This window comes from Conger conger, chromosome 6, assembly GCF_963514075.1.
Source record: "Conger conger chromosome 6, fConCon1.1, whole genome shotgun sequence".
Taxonomy (NCBI): Eukaryota; Metazoa; Chordata; class Actinopteri; order Anguilliformes; family Congridae; genus Conger; species Conger conger.
The window spans coordinates 28,833,502-28,855,321 of record NC_083765.1 but is presented as its reverse complement, the minus strand read 5'-3'; the positions used below and the strand labels follow the sequence as shown (position 1 = coordinate 28,855,321).

The window sequence follows — 21,820 nt, the reverse complement described above, 5'->3', positions numbered from 1 at the left end:
TGGTCTGCGTACTGGTTTTCGTTTTTTATTTGCTGACAATGACCCTGGTTTAAGCCCGTACTTGAGCACAGTAAAATCATTAGGATACACTTTCAGTCTGCAGCTGCAGTCTGAATTCATACACGTCAGATTAGATATGATTGAGTCAATTAAATAATTAAGACCAGAAGTTGGCACAAAATCCTGAAAAGGATCGGCCCGTGTTGTGCACCCCTTTTCTAGACACATCTCAAAAGTTTTTTTTGCCGGTTTTCTCCATTTAACACAAAGTGTGCAAAAAGTAAACGGGTGTGAATACTTTAACCCACAGGACATCTATGTTTCTTGAAGAATTAATAACCTGCATTGACTGCATTGCATTGATTTTTTGTCGATGAACCATGCTGATAAGCATATGGCACGGGACATTTTGAGAGCTCTGGTATTGCATTCCATACCGGAAGACAGGCTTGCGTGAGCCAGAAAATGTACGCAAGATTACCAGAAACCTTTTCTTGAGGACCCCCCGAATCATGACACATGCCTGCATATTCTGCAACGGAAAACATTGACTGACAAAAGGACTTCCCCAGTTTGTGACAAAAAGCAGTACCACCATAAACAACCATAAAGAAGCTCGCTGTGGAACATTCGGATGAGTCAATATAGCCCAGTCAGATTTGTTCAGTTAAGTATTTGTTTTCATGAAGTATGTTTTTTGACCAGCTTTGTCCAATACCCAAAATCTGAGAATGACCAACTTTCAAAAAGTTTAAACATTTACATTTACAGTTTTGTCATTTGGCAGACGCTTTTAATCCAAAGCGACTTACAAGTGCATAGGTTCTACCATAAGTCAAAGCATCACTTCCACTATTAAATGGTGGCACTCTCCAGTTTCAAGGAGCCAATGGGAGCCTGTCTTTGCCTTCTGTTGTGGCCTCCACTGAATGTATGATGATGATTTATGAAGACACCGCAAATAGACACAAGACACATTTCTTGCCATACTACTGTATTCCATCTTTCAAAAAGAAAGACAAGATTTTTAATATTACTTAACAATATGTTAAAAAGTAGCCAGTTTGGCTTCAGTGTTAATACAATATACACTCTATAACAGATCGACAGTGTGAGTATTGTTCTTTTCTCAAATTCCTTCTGAAAGTCTTCTCATACAAGCTGGCTACGGATCAAAAAGGAAGGAAATAAAAATAAAAAAACACTGTGTCTTTTACACGTTAAAGGTGAATTTGAAATGGGAACGGGGAGGAAAAGGGGGAAAGAAAAAAAAGAAAAAAAATCAAGTATTCGCTTCCCCCCAGCCCCACTCTTGAGAGGAACGCAGGAACAGAGCGTGTTTTTCTGATCAAGCCCAGTTCCGTGCTAGTAATCTGGCCCAAGTGCTGAGCCAGGTGCGTGTGCGTGTGGGTGTGCGTGTGCAATAGAAGCCGAAGTGACCATGAACTTTCCGTTTTCTTTTTTTACACTTTTTCAAATAAATTAATCTCTTTGTGCATCTACCTTCATCCAAACACATTGAACAGCCCGGACAATTGAAAAGCCAAAGAGAAGCCAGGATGTAAATCAGAACATGGCTCGAGCCAAGAGAAAAAGCATCCCACTCACAGACTGAAAGCACACAAGCAAACAAATTCAGGGAGGATAGCATTTAGTAGTTTTTTTTGTTTTTGTTTCATTTTCATTTTTTTACAGTTCTGCAGGGGGGTGTCAGGCCAAGGGGGCTCCCTGGGATCACAGCGAAAGGGACGAGGCTAGCCAGCGGTGGCTCCAGGCTGGGGGGGGGCACGTGTTTGAGAGGCCGTCCGGGGTGATTGCTTCCCTCCAGAGTCTTGTCGTGTCGGGGGGGAAGGGGGAGGGGTGGTCAGTGGGCGGCGTAGGTGGCTTTCTTCAAGCTGAAGTTGGACCAGTTGATTGACAGCCGTTGTCTTGTCTGTCTGGCAGAGTCCAAGCAAAACCTAAAGAGAGAACAAGAGTGTTACACATCTGGACAAACCAAACAGCATCTGCCATTTCCATCCCTGTGGCATAGACACAAAAGCAGCTGGGGGTAATGTGCCAGTTGACGACGAGGAATGCAGTCTTCAGTGCCTTGGCACAAAAGCATTTGCACACGACTGCAAATTGTAATAGGCTTAAAGCATTGTTTTACAAGGGAAATGAAACTTCCAGCAGTACTGCTGGCTTGAATAAACACAAAAAGGAGGAAGAGAGATCAGCCTAGACTGTGTTTCAAAAGCTCTGGGGGTTCAGGCCTCGCGTTTCCCGTCTTGTGTTACCCTGTAAAGCGTCTTTGTGCCAGTCTTGCGAAAGGCACTATACAAACAAAATGGAGTTGAATTGAAAGTTGTTATTTGTAGAGGGTGAAGAGGCTCGCACCTTTTGAAGTACTCTACCTCCCGCTCAGTCTCGTCCATTTCCACACTGTCCAGATCGATGTCTTTGGGCAGAAACACATCATCTGGGGAAAAACAAAACACAAAACACCTGTTTACATGACTGCCTCAAAAATAAGTTTCAGTGCTGGACTTGTTAGTTTGTGAATTTGACTCATAGATAAACAGCAAATCGCAACAGGCCAATAGATTCAATTCAATAGACTGGATTAGATTCAATCTAATCCAAATCAGCATCTTTTGACGGAATGAAGCTTTCATTACGGCATTAAACAGCCACGCGAGTTATCAAAGGCGCATTCATTTTATTATTCAGAAGTGAATTCTCAGACGATAGGAGTCAGTCGCTCACCGATGGACGTGCTCTTCTCGCCCTTCTTCTTCTTGTTCTTGCGGGCCTTTCCTTTGGGCTGGGGCGACTCGGCGGTGACGGGCTTGCCGTTGGGCTGCGGTGTCTCTGGCGGGGGCGTGGGTTCGGGTTTGGGCGATGTCTTCTCTTCCCTGCCGTTGTTGGACGGCTTCCTGCCGTCCAGCCGGTCCTCGTCGCGGGCCTCGGGAGCGGGGTCCTCGCTGGGGCGGGGCCCGGGTGTGGGCTCGGCCGGCGCCTCGCCGGGGGCCTTCCCCGTGGGCTCGGCGGGGCGTCTGGGCGCCTCTGGGACTGGCCTGCCGGTGGGCTGCTTGGCCCGGGGTTTGCCGTTGGTCTCTGCGTGGGCGTGGGCCTCGTGGGGGATGGGCGGCTGAGCGGGTCTGGCGCCGGCCGGCAGGGCGGTGAGGAGGCTCTGCAGCAGAGGCGCCGTCTTGCCGTTCCGCAGGTTTTCCAGAACGTTCTGGGCCGACTCCTTCAGGGGCTGAGGGGTCTGAGGGGCCGGGGGGGCCAGCCTCTGCGCCTCCCTGCCCTTCTCCCTCCGCTTCTTCTTGGCCGCTCGGAGCTGCTGGAGCTCCTGGAGCCGGAGGAGCTCCTGCTTCAGCGCCTCCTCCTCGGCCTCCCGCTGCCTCTGCTCCTCCTCTCTCTCCCGGGCCTCCGCCTCCTGCCGGGCCTTCTCCTCCATCTGAAACACACAGCAGAGCTGCGTCTGTGGGCTGCTTTCAGCAAACTCTTCACATGCAGCAGTGCAGAGCACACAAACAACACCGACTCCCGCCACAACTCCACTCCTCTACAATCATGCCTGCCTGACCAGCAACTATTCACCAAGTGTGGCGCTATATCCGATAGAACAGTTACTATTCACCTTTCTCTATAACATTCATTTTCACCATGCATTACACAAATAGGGCTCTAGAACAGTTAGTATTGCTCTCCCCCTATGCAAGTGTGATGCCACAGTGCTTAATATTCACCATTCATTATACAAGCTTGTCATTGGGCCATTTTCTTATTTATTTATTTCGTTTTTAACGGTTCACTGGACAAGCATGCCCCTAGGCCAATACCTACATATCCATGTGCATAAATGTGTGCTTCATGCCGATATGAACATGTGGACAGCATTAGCACAGCCATTCCAGTGTGTCCAGTGTTGTCTTTACCTTCTTCTGTTTGTGGCGGGCGCGTTTGGCTGCTTTGGAGCTGCTGGTGGGCTTGCTGTCGGCGCTGTTGATGAACTGCAGGAGGTCCTCCACCTTGCGGTGGTCCTCCACGCCGTCTACCCGCTCCGGCAGAGGCTCCTCCTTCTTGGGCGGCTCCTCTTTGCGCTTGGTGAGCCTCAGACGGAGCTTCTCCCGCATCTCTGCGTAGTTTCTGCTGGTGGGGGCCGCCGGGGGCTGGGGGGGAAGCACGGAGTAAATACCCGTGACAAACCGGGACGTTTCAGCTGTTCGCATTGGTTTAAACGACAATGTGGCCAGGCAGTTGGGTCCCCAATCAGAAAGTTACGAGGCTCAAATGCTAGGTGGGGGAACTGCCATAGGGACCTTTGTAATACCTATTCTGTATAATACTGTATTCAGCGTACACACATTTTGCATTAACTGCCAAGAAAACAGAGGGATTGTTTGGCACCTTTATATGTGTAATTGGCAATCACTTTTATCCACGCTAAGTTTAATGTAGCGCAGCAGTGCGATTACTGATTACTGAGCCATTTCACATAATATCACCATCAATGAGGCTGTACATGCTGAGGAAAAGTGGACACATGAAGCAGTCTGTGTTGGATATTTTCACAGATGGGGTTCTACTCCACGCTGCCACCTGCTGGTCACACACTGAAAAGAGCGGGGGGCGCCTCACCCCGCCGTGGCCGAAGAACTCGCAGTAGCAGCAGTCGCAGTACTTCCCCTCTTTCTGATTGGTGGAGGTGGAGGTGCTGGAGCTGTGCTCGGAGCAGCTGTCCTCGTCCTGGCTCTCCTCCCCGTCGTAGGGCTGGTGGTCGTACGCCCCGTTCCCCTCACACCGGTGCCCCTCGCAGTCAGGGTCACTGCCCAAAGCATGGCAACACGGGTCAGAGGGCCCCGTGCACCTCACCACCGTACATTTTCTTTCTTTTTCCATTTATTATTTTTAAAATGTTAAAAATAGCTTTAAACATCGAGTCACGCAGTGGATGATGTCATGTCATCTGACCCAGAGAGGAATGCAGGAGGGACACAAAAGCTGCAGTAAAATACTTTTCTGAAAGGGCTAATGAATGCCAAGCTGCAGAACTGAATTATTGGACTGAACAAATGAAAATTTTAATGCGACAAAAAGCATTCCCTCACAGTGCACCCATCACTCTCCTTAAGTGGCCAGTGAGTCAGTGTAGGTGAGGTGTATCAGTGTAACAACAGGTGTTAGAGGGACCTGCTGTTAGAGTTCGCAAAATACACTTAGGGCCAGATTTACTAAGCCTTTTGCAATGATTTTCAGCGGCACATGACGCATTCTGCCCAGGAAATATGTGTTGTATGTATTAAATTGGCACACGGGGCTGGAAGCACAGTATGCATGTGATCTAGGTGAGCCGTTGCAAGGTGCGCTTCTCTCCTTAATGCATATGCACTTAAAATTGGATCTCGCAAATAAAGGGCAGAGACATTATAAGTGTGGCTGATTATGTATTTACATGCATGTGCGCATGCACACACTCTCACATAGACACACTCACACTCACACTCACACTCACACTCACACTCACACTCACACACTCACACACTCACACACTCACACACTCACACACTCACACACACACCTGCACACGCTGGGCGGGGCGCTGGCGGGGCCCTCAGTTGGAGCAGAGGCTGTGTCGGTGGAGGAGGGGCAGGTCATCTGGTGGTGGGCCTCCAGAAAGCTGGGGGCCACCAGGGCTGTCTTTGGGTAGGGCTGGGACCCCATGGCGGGGAGGTGTGTGGCGGGGGCGGGGGGCAGTGCTGGGCCAGGGAGCGGGGGTAGGGAGGCCAGACCCGTGGGGCTGTTGCGCGGGGCGACGGGGGTCAGGTGTCTATGGTCCTCTTTACCGACATTATGAAATACTTCACCTGGGACAAACAACAACATTGTAAGGACATCAAATGTGTCAACTTGGAGACTTAGTTTAGATATATAGCAACAGCTTACTAATTTTTTACTCAACTTTCAACTAATTAGCACTATATGCCAGTCTGTGGTCGCCAAGTCACTATGTGACAAACCCACATAAGGGTCGCAATCATAAAAATTATGTTGTTATTTTAAAATAAACAGATTTAATTATTTCATCTAAATCTGAATTTCACCTTTTCAGTCCCAAGAGTGTCAAATGGCACAGAAACGCAACAACCTTAAAATCCCAAGAATGCCTAACGGCACTCTCGACATAATACCTTCTCAACCGATCAAAATGACGAATATACTATTGTTTTGAGCCCCAATTAATACCCTATAAAACACTCTCACCCAAAGCCAAAACCCCTTGGCACTTTATATGGGTCTGGGGACTGAAAGAGTTAATGATCCTCACATTTGGCCTGTGGAGACACCGTTTCTGGCTGGCTAATAGTTACTGCTGAAGCGCTGCTTTACTCCGAGATGAAACGGGTGTGGTTTTTACTTGACTGAACGGTGGTGGCTGTGCAGGACAGAGATGAGGCGGCTGAAGATGTCCCTGACATCACTGCTTTGTTGGCTTCCATGAAGGCATCTTGGAAATTGTACAGACACTTTTTCTTTTTCTTGGCCGTGTTCTTTTTCTCCTTGGACTCCGGGGGTACGTTGGGGTCGTTGCCGGGCGATGGCAGAGGGACTTCTTGAAGAGTGGGACCCAGGATGTCACCTGTCGGAGGTGCAGAGACGACGTCGAGGCTTAGCGGTTTAAGAGTAATGCCGGTGAGAGACAATTCGATTGATGGAAATAAAACGCCGAATTGTATTTATTAGAGAAAAAAACAAAACAAAACACAAGGACACACGCAAGGCTTTTCACTGTATTATAGCTCCAAAAAAATCTCACTGATCTCAATTGAACTGTACAGTAAGTTGCATGATAATCTCCTAACTTAATGAGGCATACTAGGTCTTAGTTTTAGTCATCAGCTTGTAAACAAAAACTCCCGTCTAATTGTTTGAGTCAGAATAATTCAGCGTGGCGCTGCTTATGGGCAGAGAATGAGCTCATCAGGACTGAACGATGGTGTAAAAGCAGGCAGACCCATGCTGTAGCTGGAGAGGCTGGATGAACTCGGCCGAGCGCTGACTCCCACACAGGCACGGAGCTCACCTGGAAGTGGCTCCTGTAAGAAGATGGCCGGGTTCCAGTTCTTCATCACGTTGGTGTCCCAGATGTTCTCAAACTTGAGCGAGGGGCAGTGCAGAGAGGCGTTCCAGTCTCCGGTCCCGCCCGCCCCGTTCCCCAGGCAGTTCTGCAGCACGTGCTCCTGCAGGGGCGGGGTGAACACCTGGTGCTTCCCGCCGCTGTGATTGGACGAGGGCGCCGACAGGAGAGTCTGTGGAGCACAGGGACCGTGATTTAATCACCATCTCCATTTTTACCACGGACATAAGAACGTAATGCACGTCAACTATCTCTCTAGAACCACACGGACAAAATTACACTGAGTATTTCCCATTGTATCAAATCCTATTTGAATTTTTGATGAAGTCACACATGCCAGCCATCCAGCGACTAAAACGGGTGAAAGGCTCCACCTTGTGGCCGACTTAGGAACAGCTCGTCAGGGACACAGCTGTCAGGAGAGCAGTACATACCCTGCCACCCTACGCGTGATGGGAAGTACTTTAAAATAAATGTCCAACACGGCCCACTACTTATATGGTACATAACAGCACCATCATGCCGCACGACTCAAGCTTGTACTTGTTTTAATTTGTCCTTTACACCATTGAGAAAAATAATAGGAGATGAAGACCATGGGAGTGAGCAATGTAAACATGTGGTGTTGCTAGCCTTAACTTGTGATTACGCAGGAGTTATGGGTCCAACCCAGCCCAACCCTTCCTGTGGCTTTCAGCGAGGGCCCAGTGCGTGGAAGGATGAAATACTGGCCCAGGAGGGGGGGGGGGGGTCTCACCTTTCCGCGTGCAAGGGGGGGGCTGGAGTACAGGGTGGGGTGGAGCAGGGGCCGGGGCAGGTGAGACAGGGGGTTGTGCAGGGGGGGGTGCCCGTGGATGTGGGGGTAGAGGTGCAGGGCAGGGTGGGACGTCTTCTCCGTGAAGAACTGGTGGGCTCCGTGGGACCTGCTGGGGGGCAGGGTTGCGGCCTCCTGGCTGCACACGTGACACGCGCACGCGTGCTGTGCTGGAGCAGCCTGTCGCCAGGGAAACACAGCAGCGCCTTAACAACCACGTCTTCGCTCAACCTGCCTCATTTTCACATTTCATATGTGGAATAATACAGTTTAACAACAGATTACTGATCAAACGCAGCCGGATACTGAAAAAATAGGAATACTGAAAACGTTTTCCACAACTTATTACTAACTTTTTACTCCAGAATTACAAAAAAAATTAATTACTGTAGTTCAAAGGATTAAACTTTTTGATTAAAAATGTGCAATACTGGCAGGCGACTAAAAAGGGGAAGAGGACACCATTAAATAAAATGAAACATTTTTAAATGCATTTTTATACCATTATTAGTGTCAATACTGTCACAGTCCTCATCGAGTTCAATGACAGCTCTACACATTAACACTACAGAGACTGCGTAATGAAAAGTCTGTAATCGCCTCTCACCCCATTCTGCACTTGCGGGTGGGGGTAGGATGGGGGAGGGCTGTCGGTCTGCAGCTGATGCTTGCTGGAGTTCCTCTTCCCCGGGGACAGCGCCCCCTGAGGGCCCGGAGGCTCTCCGTCCGCCTCCTCCTCGTCTGCCTCAGAGGAGCTGCTGCTGCTGCTGCCCCTGGGAGACTGCGGGGAAGGAGAGGGGCTGTTACCATGGGAGACTGCGGGGAAGGAGAGGGGCTGTTACCATGGGAGACTGCGGGGAAGGAGAGGGGCTGTTACCATGGGAGCGCTGCCACAGCCTGACACCCGCTGTAACAGCACCCAGTGGAACTGCAACACAGATGCTGCAAACACTACGCATGCATGCACAATATAAAGGACTAAAATATATACTTATACACATTCAACGTCTTCATAATAGAAAAAACATGGCAGAAAGCATACTTGACTTGTTTGTCAATTACGAAGTGCATCTGCTTATCTACTCTTCCTACACTCGAGATTGGCATACACTGGACGAGCGCACTATTCAATTCTGATTCAAACGTTTTTTTCCCCCGTGTTAAATAAAAGCATGTCCACTGGCCACAGAGGAGGCCCTGTCCAATGGGACAGCAGCCCCCTCCAGACCGCTCTGAAGGCGTTTTTAAAGACGGCGCTCGTTCGTCAGGCACAGACCTCGTCCTTCAGGGCCATGTTCTCCCCCGCGCCGTTCAGGTCGCCGTGGAGACCGTTCATGCCGGCCGCCACCTCCGCGTCATCGTAGCTGTTCAGCGGGTAGATGTCCGCAAACTTGGCAGACAGCTGAGGCACTTCGTCATCGTTACTGCCGGGGCGAGAAGAGAGGAGAGGATGCTGTCAGCACGCGGTCGACTGGGGAATTCAGCGAGATTCACCAAGGCACCTGAATATAGCCCTCCTCCCCAATGGGGAACAACCTAACGCAACAGGCCTACACACAACATAGCCCACCTCATGCAAAAAAGGCCCATACAGAGTATTTGAAAAGACAAGCCCAATAGTAATAGAATCAATTTACAGGTAAACTTCAAATTATGTTTGGAGCAGCCTGTATCCTAGTAGCTAAGGTGCATGACTGGGACCCAGAAGGTTGGTGACATTGGCTCAGGTGGTAAGCCATTCGCCTTGTGGGTGTGCAAGTGCGTGTGTGTGCGTGTGTGTGTGTGTGTGTGTGTGTGTGTGAATGGGTGAATGAGAAGCATGAATTGTACAGTGCTTTGGATAAAGGCGCTACATAAACACAGACCATTCACCATGTTAACTGGACAACCCCATGTGCTAGAACTTAAGACAGCAGCAGTGAGTGGGACATGGTTATGTGGTCACTGCGGATAAATAAGTGAATAACAGCAGGACCCCGGCCTCTCAGACGCTGCATGAGGGCAGCCCTCCCGCCCCTGAGCCCGGTGAGGGAGCAGAGCCGTAGCTTACAAGGCAGGGGCGGGGCCGTTGTCTTGCAGGAGGAGGTTGGGGAGGTGCTGCTGGACAGTGATGACCGGAGAACAGGAGCCTGAGCCCGAGCCGGAGGCGGAGCTAGCGGAGGATATGCTGGGGGGGCGGGGCTCCGGCTGCAGGGGCAGCTTGACGTGCAGGTCGTCGTCGGCGATGGGCGAGTCCATGATCCCGCAGGTCAGGATGTGTGACAGGCTGCAGTCGTCACACGTGCACCTGGAGCCAGTCGTTACATTTAGCAGAGCTCAGCGAGACAAAAACAAAACAAAACAGCGCAAAACAAAACTTGAAAAAGGACTCAACTGGTTGAAAGAAATATATGTATATTTAATATACAGTATGTAAATTTCATCCAAAAAAATTTATACATTTAAAAATATTTTTTCAATGAAAACCTTGCCTTGCTGCGCTAGAACACAAGACAAATCCTTCGAACGTACCGTCTTCGGTAATTACAATTTGGGCAGTCCGGTATACTGAGTCGAGATGAGAGCATCTGTCTCATCGTGTCTGTGAAGTTACTGTCAGCTGTGAGGGACTTTTTACTGTTTGTTAGCTGGGAAAATGAACACAAGACATAAATTAGACTAGACAGAATGAAAGGCCAACTAAATTAAAAGGTCTTAGAACAGGCACCACTTACAATCAATATTTGAAGACAAACCAAATTACAAGGAGCAGTAAATCTATTGTGAAATGAACAGTACTATGCACACCACTTTAAAAGGAAAAACATTAGCCAGGTAGACAACAAAGTGAGTTTCAAATAAAATTGACTATTGTACATCTACACCCAACATTACCTGTTCTTCAATAAATCTTCTCTGTTTAAAGAATTCCCAGTCTTCTTTCAACAGGCGCTGCTTGGTTTTTAATGACATCTTGAAAGAATGTGCACAAATCAAGAAAAGAAAAGAAAAAAGAAACCAGGACTCAAAGACAGTTTGATGCAATGGACATTTGCACAATGGCCCTTCTGGAGCTAATGTCTTGATGTCACATTCACATTTCTATTGTGGAAATACGATTCACCCAAAAACCTCATGGGTTATAAAAATTGATTTGTGCTTATCTTAAAAAAAATTTTAAAAAATTTTAAAAAGTTCAAAGTTCAATAATGACACATATCAAAAATAAATCAAGGCTGATATGATGAAATCACTGTATTAGCATCACTCAAAGATGACATCAAAATTGTCCTGGCTTTCATGACTACAAGCACACAGCACACCATTCATAAATGCCCACTTTCTTTCCCAATTCCTAAGGTAAAACAGCACATCTAGAGAGGACGATCATGGGACTAGCACACTGCAAATTTCAAAAGAATAGGCTAAACGAACTCATGTTTAGTTAATACTTACATTTTTACTAATTAATGACTTGTGAGGTTCTGTCCTTTGGTTGGTATGGTTCTGTCCTTCAACCTTAAAAAGCAGCTGTTAAAACAAAATAAAAATAAAAAACTTTCAAAAACGAAAATAAATATGCACTTAAAAAATCAACAAACAGGTACATTAAATGTATGAAACGTATTGGGAGTTAAGGATAAAACAAAACTATCAATCTGCCGTCTCCCACACTGAGAAACAACGGATGCACCTGCTCGTCGACGTAGTCGTCGATGCGCTTTTCGCACTCCAGCCACTCGACCGCGACCGCGTTCATCTCCTGGTCCAGCTGGTGGTACCTCTCCAGCAGTGCCCGGTACATGTCTTCACTGTATGAGTCATGGGAGGCGGTCCCGTGCCTGTCAATCACAGTCAGCGGAGGCACAGTCAAGCCCACGCACACGTTCAACAGGCAGCGAGTGATGTGGACTGGTCTTTCAATCACAAGCCCGTAGCTTTAAATATCCAGTGGCAGATGAACCAACTGAGAACCCTACACAAGTAGTCTGTTCACAGTAATCTGTACAAAGTTTCCTCGAGATCAAGGGGTTCGCTAAGCAAGCTAAAATAACCAAACCAAATCTTTCATAAACAAGTAACCATTTGTACTTCCGACTAAAACACCTTGACCGACTAAACTTACAACATGAAAATCAAAACCGATAAAATAAAAATGTGCTAAAATATGGAGACCATACCTTAACATATCTTCACAGAAAAAGGATTTAGATGTCCTTGCACGCAAATGGCTCTGGATAAGAGCTGCTAAAAGCCTTATTGTAAATGGTGTCTTGTGGAGACAGCACAGTCTGATGGAAAGGCCATGATGTATTCAGTTAGAATACAGGCTCTTATTTAAATGACCAGGCCTTCAGAAGCATGCAACATGAGGCATTTGCCGCAGTCTTGCAGGCCTGAGAATGCTGGGGCCTACCGTAGCTGTGAGACCAGGGCAGGTAAGCTGTTGTGCAGGATGGGCTCGGAGAAGACCAGGTTCTCAAACAGGTGCTTGTTGTGCAGCTCCCAGGTCACCTGGAACTTGTGGAGGTGTTCTCTCTCCTGAGGGACAGCAAGAGCGCACGGTGGTCAGGAAATGGGAGAGCGGTCAGCTGAGCTCACCACCCGAAACACAGCAGTGTCTCATTTGTCAGATATAAACACTGTGAATCTCTTTAACAAAAGAGAAACATTTGCTTCTAATAACCACAAAACCCCATCTGCTTTAGAACAATCATCGCCGTCTGGCTTCAGCTATTCCTATTCATGCTTGCCCTTAATCAAGCTTTCCCTAGAACCAACAGTACACACAGGCAGGTATACAAGGCAGACTTCATCAAAGCTATGTAGGTCAAATCAAAGGAAGCCCATGTCAAACCAAGCACTTTCCCCAAGATCACATCTGTCCCATGCAACAACCCTCAGGGCCTGGGTTCTGCAGCGGCTACACCCATTGGGCCCGGACCAGACCGAACCAGAGCAGACCAGCGGCTGGGGGTTCTTGCATGTCTTTTTGTGTCGTGACATATCGCGATGTGTCAAATTCTGATTCTGATAGACTAGTGATCAGGCACGGAAAGCACATTCCTGGCCAGCAATGAATGAAACATGAAAGCAAGATCACAGCACAAGTAAAATATTTATAAACGTACATACATGACCATTAGTGTTTGTATTAGTATAATGCACACATTTTGTTGCTCAGTCCATTAAGACTAAACGTGGGTATGCTTAAATTATTCAAAAACATAATAAAAAGAACTGTTTGTGCCTCCGTTATGGTGAAATAGTTGCATATACATTGCAGAAACATTGCTGAGATCTTATGACCACGACGAAAGAGACAACATGATATTTTCCGGCAGTTTTGCTTTTAATTACGCAATGGCAGGAACAGCAAATTTCTGAATGTCATTCAAAAGTTTAGAGCAATCAAAATGCGATACGTCACAATAACCGACCCCAGCGTTGGGTCTTACCAGCGTGAGGAGGAAGGTGCTGATGGTGCGGGCAGCCTGGCAGAGGGCGCTGTACTCCTCCAGCAGCAGGGAGATGAACTGGTGAGCCTGGGGTGGGCCCTGCACTGCTGACGCCCCCTTGGACCCCGCCGACAGGTGCTTCAGCAAACGCACCTTCATCTCCAGCACGTACTCCCGCGCCTGCTGCTCCAAGCGCTGGTACAGCTGGTACGGGTCCTTCTCACACAGCCTGGACAGCCAATGGGAGACCGTTACGCAAGCTTGGGAGATGTTTAAAGAGCCATCTAGCCCATGTGCCATGGACAATAGATAGACCTAGCCAATGCTCAAAGGGCCATATGATATCCATATTCAACAAACAGAGGACATACTCAGGTGGATGATTTAAACATACTGGCTGTGTCCATCCAAACACGTTCTCTGGGTTCTTCCATGTTCTCTGGGTTCTCTTGTCTATGCCATTTGAATGACACTGAGGTTACAGTCTACTATGCATGCTATAATGTAATAACGTGATAATAGTTAGGGTAGCCAGTTTCCAGCTCTGGGTACCTGTCGACCAGCTCCTTCATGCCCTCCTTGTCCCGCTCCAGGGGCTGGTCATGGTCGTCAGCCAGCGGTGTCCCCGTCTGCCGGTAAATGCAGCGGACCAGGTAGCGCACCTCCGACCAGTAGTTCTGCAGCTGCTGAGACTCCCTCTCGGACTCAGCCGAAATGTCCCTGTGAGAGGGGGAGAGAGTGGAATGAGCAGAGAGTGAGGGAGAGCGAGGGGAAGGGGGCGAGAGGGAGGGGACGGGTGCCAGAGGTAGGGGACGAGAGGGAGGGGGCGAGAGGTAGGGGACGGAGGCGAGAGGTAGGGGACGAGAGGGAGGGGGCGAGAGGTAGGGGACGAGAGGGAGGGGGCGAGAGGGAGGGGACGAGGGCCAGAGGTAGGGGACGGGGGCCAGAGGTAGGGGACGAGAGGTAGGGGACGAGAGGGAGGGGGCGAGAGGGAGGGGACGGGGGCCAGAGGTAGGGGACGAGAGGGAGGGGGCGAGAGGGAGGGGACGGGGGCCAGAGGTAGGGGACGAGAGGGAGGGGGCGAGAGGTAGGGGACGAGAGAGAAGGGGCGAGAGGTAGGGGACGAGAGGGAGGGGGCGAGAGGGAGGGGAAGGGGAGAGGGAGAAGAAGAGAAGAAGGTAAGAGGGGAAACGGGGGACAGTGAGGGCCTGGTTTAGGTGACATCGCGGGCGTGTGAACACATGGGCTCGCTTTAGGGCCACTCACCTCCTCTCGCTGCAGGCCTCACAGCTGCAGGGCGTGTCGGCGGGCGGGGCCGGGCTGGGGTCGGGCGGCGGGAGGGTCTGCGTGCCCCCGGGCTCCTGCGCCACGGGCATGTGCAACAGGAAGTCCTGATTCTGGGACCAGACAGAAAGCACAGCTCAACACCGGCATCTCACTTCACCACACACGCCCACATCTCAGCACTGCTTATGCGCCAGTCATAATGATCGCACAGCAAGGGGGGAAAGCACCACGAGGGAATTGCCAATTACGTAAAAACTGAACTGGTGAAGAGGCCGGGCAATTTCTGTCACCAAATTGATGGCAGGAATCTTAGATGAAACTCTAGTACGGAACTACACAATAAAGGTGAAACTTGCTTCTTCCACCTCACCTCAGGTTGTCAACCACCATTGATGTGAAGCAGTGCATCGCTAAACACATTTTTCATTTAATGTTCCCTGCATTTTATCAGGGCTTAAATTGACCTTTTTACCCTTTTCAGGCCACCGTACTCTGGATGACATTATACATATAGTTTTGCAGTAGGCCCTGCTCCCCCCGGAGGTGCTCTTACCCCCAGCGACTGCTCAAGGGCTGCGTGCCGCTCCTCCTTCTCCACAGTCCTCCGGCAGTTGGGACACACCCACAGGGGCAGCTGCAGCACGCTGTTGGCCTTGGCCGAGGGTGAGAGCGAGGCTCCGTTGGAGCCCAGGACTCCCGCGTCCAGGAGCGAGGCGTCCTTGCGTTCTCCGCGGCAGAGCAGGCAGCGGTCTCCCGTGGAGTACGGGGCCCTCTGGCCCAGCCCGAACGTGAACGGGCTCTACAACACAAACAAGCAGGCCGGCGCCTCGTCATCAGCACAGGGCTTAATCAGCACCCCTCAATTAAACTTACACCGGCAGCGGGAGAGCGCGGCTTTAGGAACTGGGGGAAGGGCGAAGGGATCGAGCGTTGTGACTGATTTGTGAGCGGACCGTGGGGCATTGCTACGGAGGGCGCTTCAGTTCTAGTCGGTGATTAACAGCGCGCGGTGACTCCACGTGGCGGAGAACCACCTCTCTCCTGTAAATAACAGTCGGCCTCTGAATTAATGTGATGGAAAGTCCCAATCAAATTGCAGTGTGGAAATTCGGCATCAAACTACTTTCGCAATGCAAAAAGGACCATTATACAGCATTGACGCACTTGACCTTAAACAATTACACACTTTTTTGACTCGAAAGGGAAGACAAGAATTGGGTAATTCTGCTCATTAAATAAAAATAAAACACAGGCTTAGATATTGTTATGGTATAAAAAAAATGGAAAACTGCTAAGCAACCAGTCACCTTTATCAAGAGTGACTTGCATAGCTAACAAGGTGACATATTTTGCATTTATGCAGCAAAGCCTGGATTCAAACAAGCAGCATTCTGATTTCAAGCTCAGCTCTAGTGAAATGGCAGAAAATCACAACCTGGATGCATACGAATTGTGCCATGGGTGCAGCCTTCAGTAGAGTGCATGTTTTCTTTTAACCCTTCTACTGTGACCAGTTTTCAGAGTTTCTAGATAAGATGTGTAATAAAGACCATCTCGTTTTTTGTATTGGAACAAGGCTTCGTGATATCCTCAAAAACAGCTATATAAACACAACAAAACCAAAGGTTACCATCTTATTCAATTCTGAAGTCTCTAAGAAATTGTTACATCTGTGGTGTTACGGGTCAAATTTGACCCGGCAGAGAATATTGGCTGTTAGTAGCATGACATGCAGCATTGAAAAATTGTGGGTAGTTCTGTGGATCAAATTTGACTCAAACAAGATTAATATTAGGGTTTAGACACCCCATCCCTTCCCTTCCTCACCAGTAACAATTATTTTCTTGTACTCCCAATCTGGAACACACACACACACATTAAAAAGGAACTTCAATACTCCCACACCACACACATCTATCTATCTATGTATCTATCTATCCCACATACACTCAAAAATAATACCCCTTGCTTTGTCATCACAACTGCTCCTCTTCATAATATTATGACCACATACAGCATCACGGCAACTCATTTCTTTCTCACAGACAAGCACATTACAATGATTTAGCTGATGCTTTAAATCCAAAGTGACTTCAGTTGATTAGACTACACAGGGCCCAAACCCTCCTGGAGCAATGTGGGGATTAGGGACCCAGCAGCTACACTGATATCATTGTGGCTACACAGGGCTTATACCACCAGTACTGCAGGTCACCATAGCCACTAGGCTAGAGCACAGTATCATCTTGTGGGGGTATGGCATGAATAATATTACACAGATTTCTTGCAACAATGGGATCATTGAATATGGCTTGTTTAGGTTCTTGTCAATTTCATTCTGCAGCAGCATCTGTCTACTCTAACATGTGCAACATATTCATTGTCTACGTGGTTATTGATCATATCTTCGATCATGACAATGATATGGAGGGGGGAGAGAGCACACACACAAGGAGAAAAAGACATTGCTCTTCAATGGTAAAGAGATTCTTCAAAGATAATCCTGTATTTGCCTGGTTATAAATATAATTGTTCAGGGTTTCTCACAGATCTTTTCTGGGTCACTGTGCTGGTGAGGACGTTTATTACTTTGAGCCTTCCATCAAAGCTTGTGCAACCTTTGGCAAAGAGATGTTTAAGTCTTCAATGGAGCAATTATTATTCAGACAAATAACAGGAAATTTTTTGCATCACAAATGGAGCCACGTTTGGGTAAGGTGGACTGCCTTGACTCCATACGATTTCAGAAACCCTTTTGTTCATGTTCCATTTGAATGTGCTACTTTCAACAAAATGAAGTTTGGTTTTAGGAAACCTTTTTTCCAACATTTATCTCTGCAGGTCAATTTAGACCCATACCACCACAGATGTCACTACGTTTAATAACGTAAAGCAAAAATATAAAAAAGCTATTTATTATAGGAAAGTGCATTCTAATATTAGTCCTTAAGTCAGCTAACATAATCACCCCTTTTTCTTCACTATAGGAAATATATATATATTTTGTTCTAACAGTTCAAAAACAGTCTAGCAGAGAGGCTAGCAGGAATAATCAGCGATGGGAGAGCAAGAATTTCTGACAGCAACAAAAGGCTACCATACTCAATCACAGACTATTATCAAATGAAATGGCCTATTTATGAACAGAACTACAACTTCCAGAAATCACTGAGTAACTCACAGCTCGTGGGAGCTCCCATTACTCTGGGGTTTGTGAAACCTAATTTTCCAATTGCTCATAACAGCTAGAGTGAATTACCTGCATGACTCCTGAAAAGTCAGAATTCACTGGCCCCTCAGAAAACTGTGTGCCGTTGACTGTGACCTAGACAGACAAGAGGGACAGAGCATGAGGGGGAGGTCCATATTCTTCACAGCAGTCCAACAGACCACAGGCTCATTCCAATTGCTTATTGTCACTCCTTGCATCGCTTCCTCGTGTCCTTTCCTGGCTCCTTAGCTCCACCCAACGAGCAAATGTAGGCAGCACATATTAGGCAATGGGAACGTCCTTGTCAGTTTGAAGCCACGTTAATCACAGACGTGGCGGATTTGGAGTGATGGATCCACACGTTCCGAAAAAAACACTTCCGCAAAAGGCCAACTTGCGTATCACCGCTGAAGCAACCTCTGGGAGCCTCCTTGCTCCTCCAAGGAGTAATTAACAGATTAGAATGTCCTTAAAGATGGTTTCTGGGTCACGCAAGGGCCGAGGAGACGAGTGTGGATGGAATAAGCGATTGGAATGAACCCTTTGAGACTGCAAAGCACTCTGCACAGGCAGCATGACTCCGGGTACAGGGGAAGGAATTGAATGTGCTTGCAAACTTTCAGCTGCATGCGCGAGCTTGCACACACTCACACTGCGTTACGCGCAGAAAGTCTCGCCAAAGATTTCTAGATCAGCTGCCACTATTACGTTTCATATTCACGCGCTCTGCAGTAATCCGAAGAGCTACGATATGCATCTACTGGCTGCAAGTTGTAGACTGCAGAGTACAACACGAAACAAGCTTCTGCTACAGTCTACCTGTAAACACTGCATCTGAAGACATTTGGCCCAAATATCAAAATCATGTGAAATGGCAGTAAAGCACACAGAGTATGTGTCTTACAAATGGCCAGCACTCTCACAAGCATATCAGCATACAGAGATTTCAGCTCAGGTGCAGTTAAAAGGGTACATCTCCAGTGTATACAATTACAGTAGCTGTTCACATCGATTCACTCCAAACATTGCCGACAAGTTAAAGGGATGGAAACCTATTGCTTCAAAGCCACATGCATGCGTAAATGAATTTCCAAAACTTTGCGAACGCCATTGCTAAAAATATAGCCTAACTGGGAAGCAATCGAAAAACAATGGCTGTAAGTCAAGCACAGCAGGTTGCTGCTATTCTTGCCCGTCTGTGCGTAGCTCCAAAGGGATTCTGGCTACAAGTCACAGGAGGGTTTAGAGTAATGCTACAGTGGCAAGTCTAAACATACCCGATGCGATAGTCATTTTCTGGCAGCGACACTGACACATTGACTCAAAGATGGGAAACCCTGCTCTAGAGCTGCAGATTCTGTACTCTACACTGCAATAGACTGTATCCTCATCTGACCTGTTAAACTGTCAAAGTCAGAGGGCCTGCAAACCAAATCTCCAGCCAGACAACTTTGTGAAAATGACAGCCATGTTGTGAATGCCCAACGTCAGTCAGCACCCCGAGCGCCACCTGCCAGCTCAGTCACCTGTTCCGGAGTGGGGAACGAGGGGTGGGCTTCAGAAAGGCCCCGCGTGGGGGAGAACAAGGAGCCCTTCCTGTCGTCTCCTCCAGGAAGTGAGAGGACTCCACCAAGCCAAGGGGTAAACTACAGGGGGGAAAAGGTCATGAACAAAACCTTCAGCACCTGACCAACCAATGAACACAAGCCAGGTGGGAACCTAGAGAAAGCTCTCAATGGACCGGTTCCCAGGCAGACTGATGAACTCATCTTCAGCGATCAGAATTATGCCCATAAGTCTTCCTGGAGCACAAGCAACGACTATATGACAGGAAGTCCCTCTGTATGTCCACTAAATAATGCATGCCACCAATGCTGATGATAATCCCTGTGTAGGATCTCACACACAATCAAATGTCTGATATTATAATTAAAATCCGGCGAAGCCATTTGACTGAAGGTTATAACATATTAAATCCACTGCATAGCTAAGTCTATTCACAGCTGGTAAGATAATAATTTGTATATGCCGTTTAATAATAGGAGTTGAGACATTGACTTTCAGGTAAGTATGCTAATTGAAGCAACGACTTTCTGGATTTGTATAGTTATAAAAACAGCAATTAACTTCACTGGGCCAGATTACAACACTGCCCAAAGAAAAAAGACAGTACAAAGGTGAACCGTGACCATGCGTTAAAAACATGTTAGATTAGCAAAATACAACCATGTACTGCTAGTGCATTTCAGTAAATCACTAGAGCGAACTGTGGAATACACAATTTCCCTCTGAAAGGCACAATCTCTAGGTGGTCCTAACCGTCTCATGTGTACACAAATACATATCGAGACAGATGATTCAATGAACCACAAAGGATGTCCCATCCTTTTTATTCGGTCATGAAATTACATGGGCCAAATGTACCACTTACGACTGAATTCTGATAGTGACTTCCTGTTTGTGGATATTGGGCAGCCACATCTCATAGGTGGGCCAGCACGCGAGCATCCCATTTCTTGCAGACCATTCTTCAGCGCAAGGATTAGCAAGCTCGCTAACGTCAGATAGATGCCAGTGCATATCACAGTGATTTACCTTTTTGAATCAAATTACACTTTCTTTAATAAAACATAACAGACACCTAAACATATCGCAAACACACTGACAACGAGCTAGCAAGTTGTCCATACACCCAACTTAACTATCCATCTTAGCTCATTGCTAAATTGACTGAAACCATCATTCGCCAGGAGTTGCTAAGTGGCTTGCTGGCTACATAACATGTATAGCTATCACTAGATTGGATACTTTTAGTCGAGAGGGGGGACAATATTCAATAACTGGGTCACCACCTAGCTAGCCAAATCTATATTTGCTCAATAGCCAGACTGCAACGATTTACGATAGCAAAATGTTACAAATTAGCTCCTAAAGCTATCTTGCTAATAAGGTTGTTGGCAAGCTAATATTCTCCAGACTATGTACAATCAATCCAACCTCTAAAATAGAGGAAGTGCACGTCGTCCGGCAACCAACTATCACAAACTGGCCAGCCAACATTTGTTTACGGTGGCCGGAATTTCATAAGCTTGCTAAATTAACGTGCTTAATAACACTCCCCCAAAGAGCTAAACTAGCTACCTCGTAACGCAACCAAGGCCTTGGTCTGGTATGTGTACGTTATTCCTGACTCTACTGTCCTCATTGCTAGCTATGCGTTGATGGTGTCACCGTATCTCGCATGGAAACTCTCACCTCTCCATTCAGGCCCATGATGCCTCCCGGATTGCTGTTTCCAGTACTTCCTGCGGACAACAAGCCCATGACAGAGGCGGGTGTCCCCGCACCTTGGGAACTCCGGGCCGTGGCTAGAGCGCCGGCCTTTCCACTACTGCTGCTGACTGTGCTACTGCAGCTACTGCCACCGCCCCGCTTGTTCTTCCTGCGCTTAGCTCCTCGTTTAGCGTCGGTTGGGCTCATTTTACCGCTGAAATATGAGACAACTTGACGTCTATAGAAGGCTGACTCTCTGTTAGAATGCCTAGCTTACTCAAACCTTTAAAGCATCAATAAAGGCTAGCTATATTTCACTCCAAAATACCCAGTCACTCAGTAGCTTCAGAAAGCAAACAGACTTCAGATTCCAATATGGCCGGCCCAACAGGAATTGGCTACTGGAGTTTGCGTGTCCACGCACTTACGTTTTCCATAACGTCTAAGGGTTCATGGGAATTGAAGTTTTTTTTAATTAGGTGACTACTTGTCAGTAGGACAACAACCCTATTCGATAAGGCATCTTCCCTGTGGTCTTAGAACTACAGTGTTGTAGTCTTTCTGCAGTATCTATCAAACTTGCAATACATTCGCAATAAAGTCTATTTTTACATTGTTTGCAATTATTATTATTATTATTATTATTATTATTATTATTATTATTATTATTA

At 47.5% G+C, this 21,820-nt stretch overlaps 1 protein-coding gene across 3 annotated transcripts; it reads right to left on the bottom strand.

Annotated features, from left to right (window-relative positions):
• Window positions 1-977: 977 nt before the first annotated feature.
• fam193a (family with sequence similarity 193 member A) lies at window positions 978-21,532 on the bottom strand. Of its 3 annotated transcripts, XM_061246532.1 has the most exons (24): window positions 21,132-21,532; window positions 19,403-19,522; window positions 17,925-17,990; window positions 15,219-15,464; window positions 14,645-14,775; window positions 13,931-14,098; window positions 13,379-13,607; window positions 12,337-12,461; window positions 11,614-11,761; window positions 11,376-11,450; window positions 10,815-10,892; window positions 10,452-10,567; window positions 9,991-10,227; window positions 9,217-9,364; window positions 8,548-8,721; window positions 7,884-8,120; window positions 7,073-7,298; window positions 6,407-6,628; window positions 5,570-5,855; window positions 4,630-4,816; window positions 3,927-4,160; window positions 2,749-3,445; window positions 2,380-2,461; window positions 978-1,958 (listed from the first exon to the last, which is right to left on the bottom strand). In XM_061246532.1, exons 1-24 carry the CDS (start codon window positions 21,354-21,356, stop codon window positions 1,865-1,867), a joined length of 4,551 nt encoding a protein of 1,516 aa, XP_061102516.1. In that variant the 5' UTR covers window positions 21,357-21,532; the 3' UTR covers window positions 978-1,864. The 3 variants fall into 3 exon arrangements, with proteins under 3 accessions (XP_061102516.1, XP_061102517.1, XP_061102518.1); XM_061246533.1 differs by lacking the exon at window positions 19,403-19,522; XM_061246534.1 differs by lacking the exons at window positions 17,925-17,990; window positions 19,403-19,522.
• Between the last annotated feature and the right edge of the window lie 288 nt (window positions 21,533-21,820).

Coding starts and splice junctions, on each gene's coding strand:
- fam193a (XM_061246532.1), bottom strand. CDS start 21,356: ATGAGCCCAACCGACGCTAAACGAGGAGCTAAGCGCAGGAAGAACAAG. Junction 15,465..17,924: donor ACTTTTCAGGAGTCATGCAG/GTAATTCACTCT, acceptor TTTGTGTTGTAG/AGCCCGTTCACGTTCGGGCT. Junction 12,462..13,378: donor GCACCTTCCTCCTCACGCTG/GTAAGACCCAAC, acceptor GCTGTCCCTCAG/GAGAGAGAACACCTCCACAA.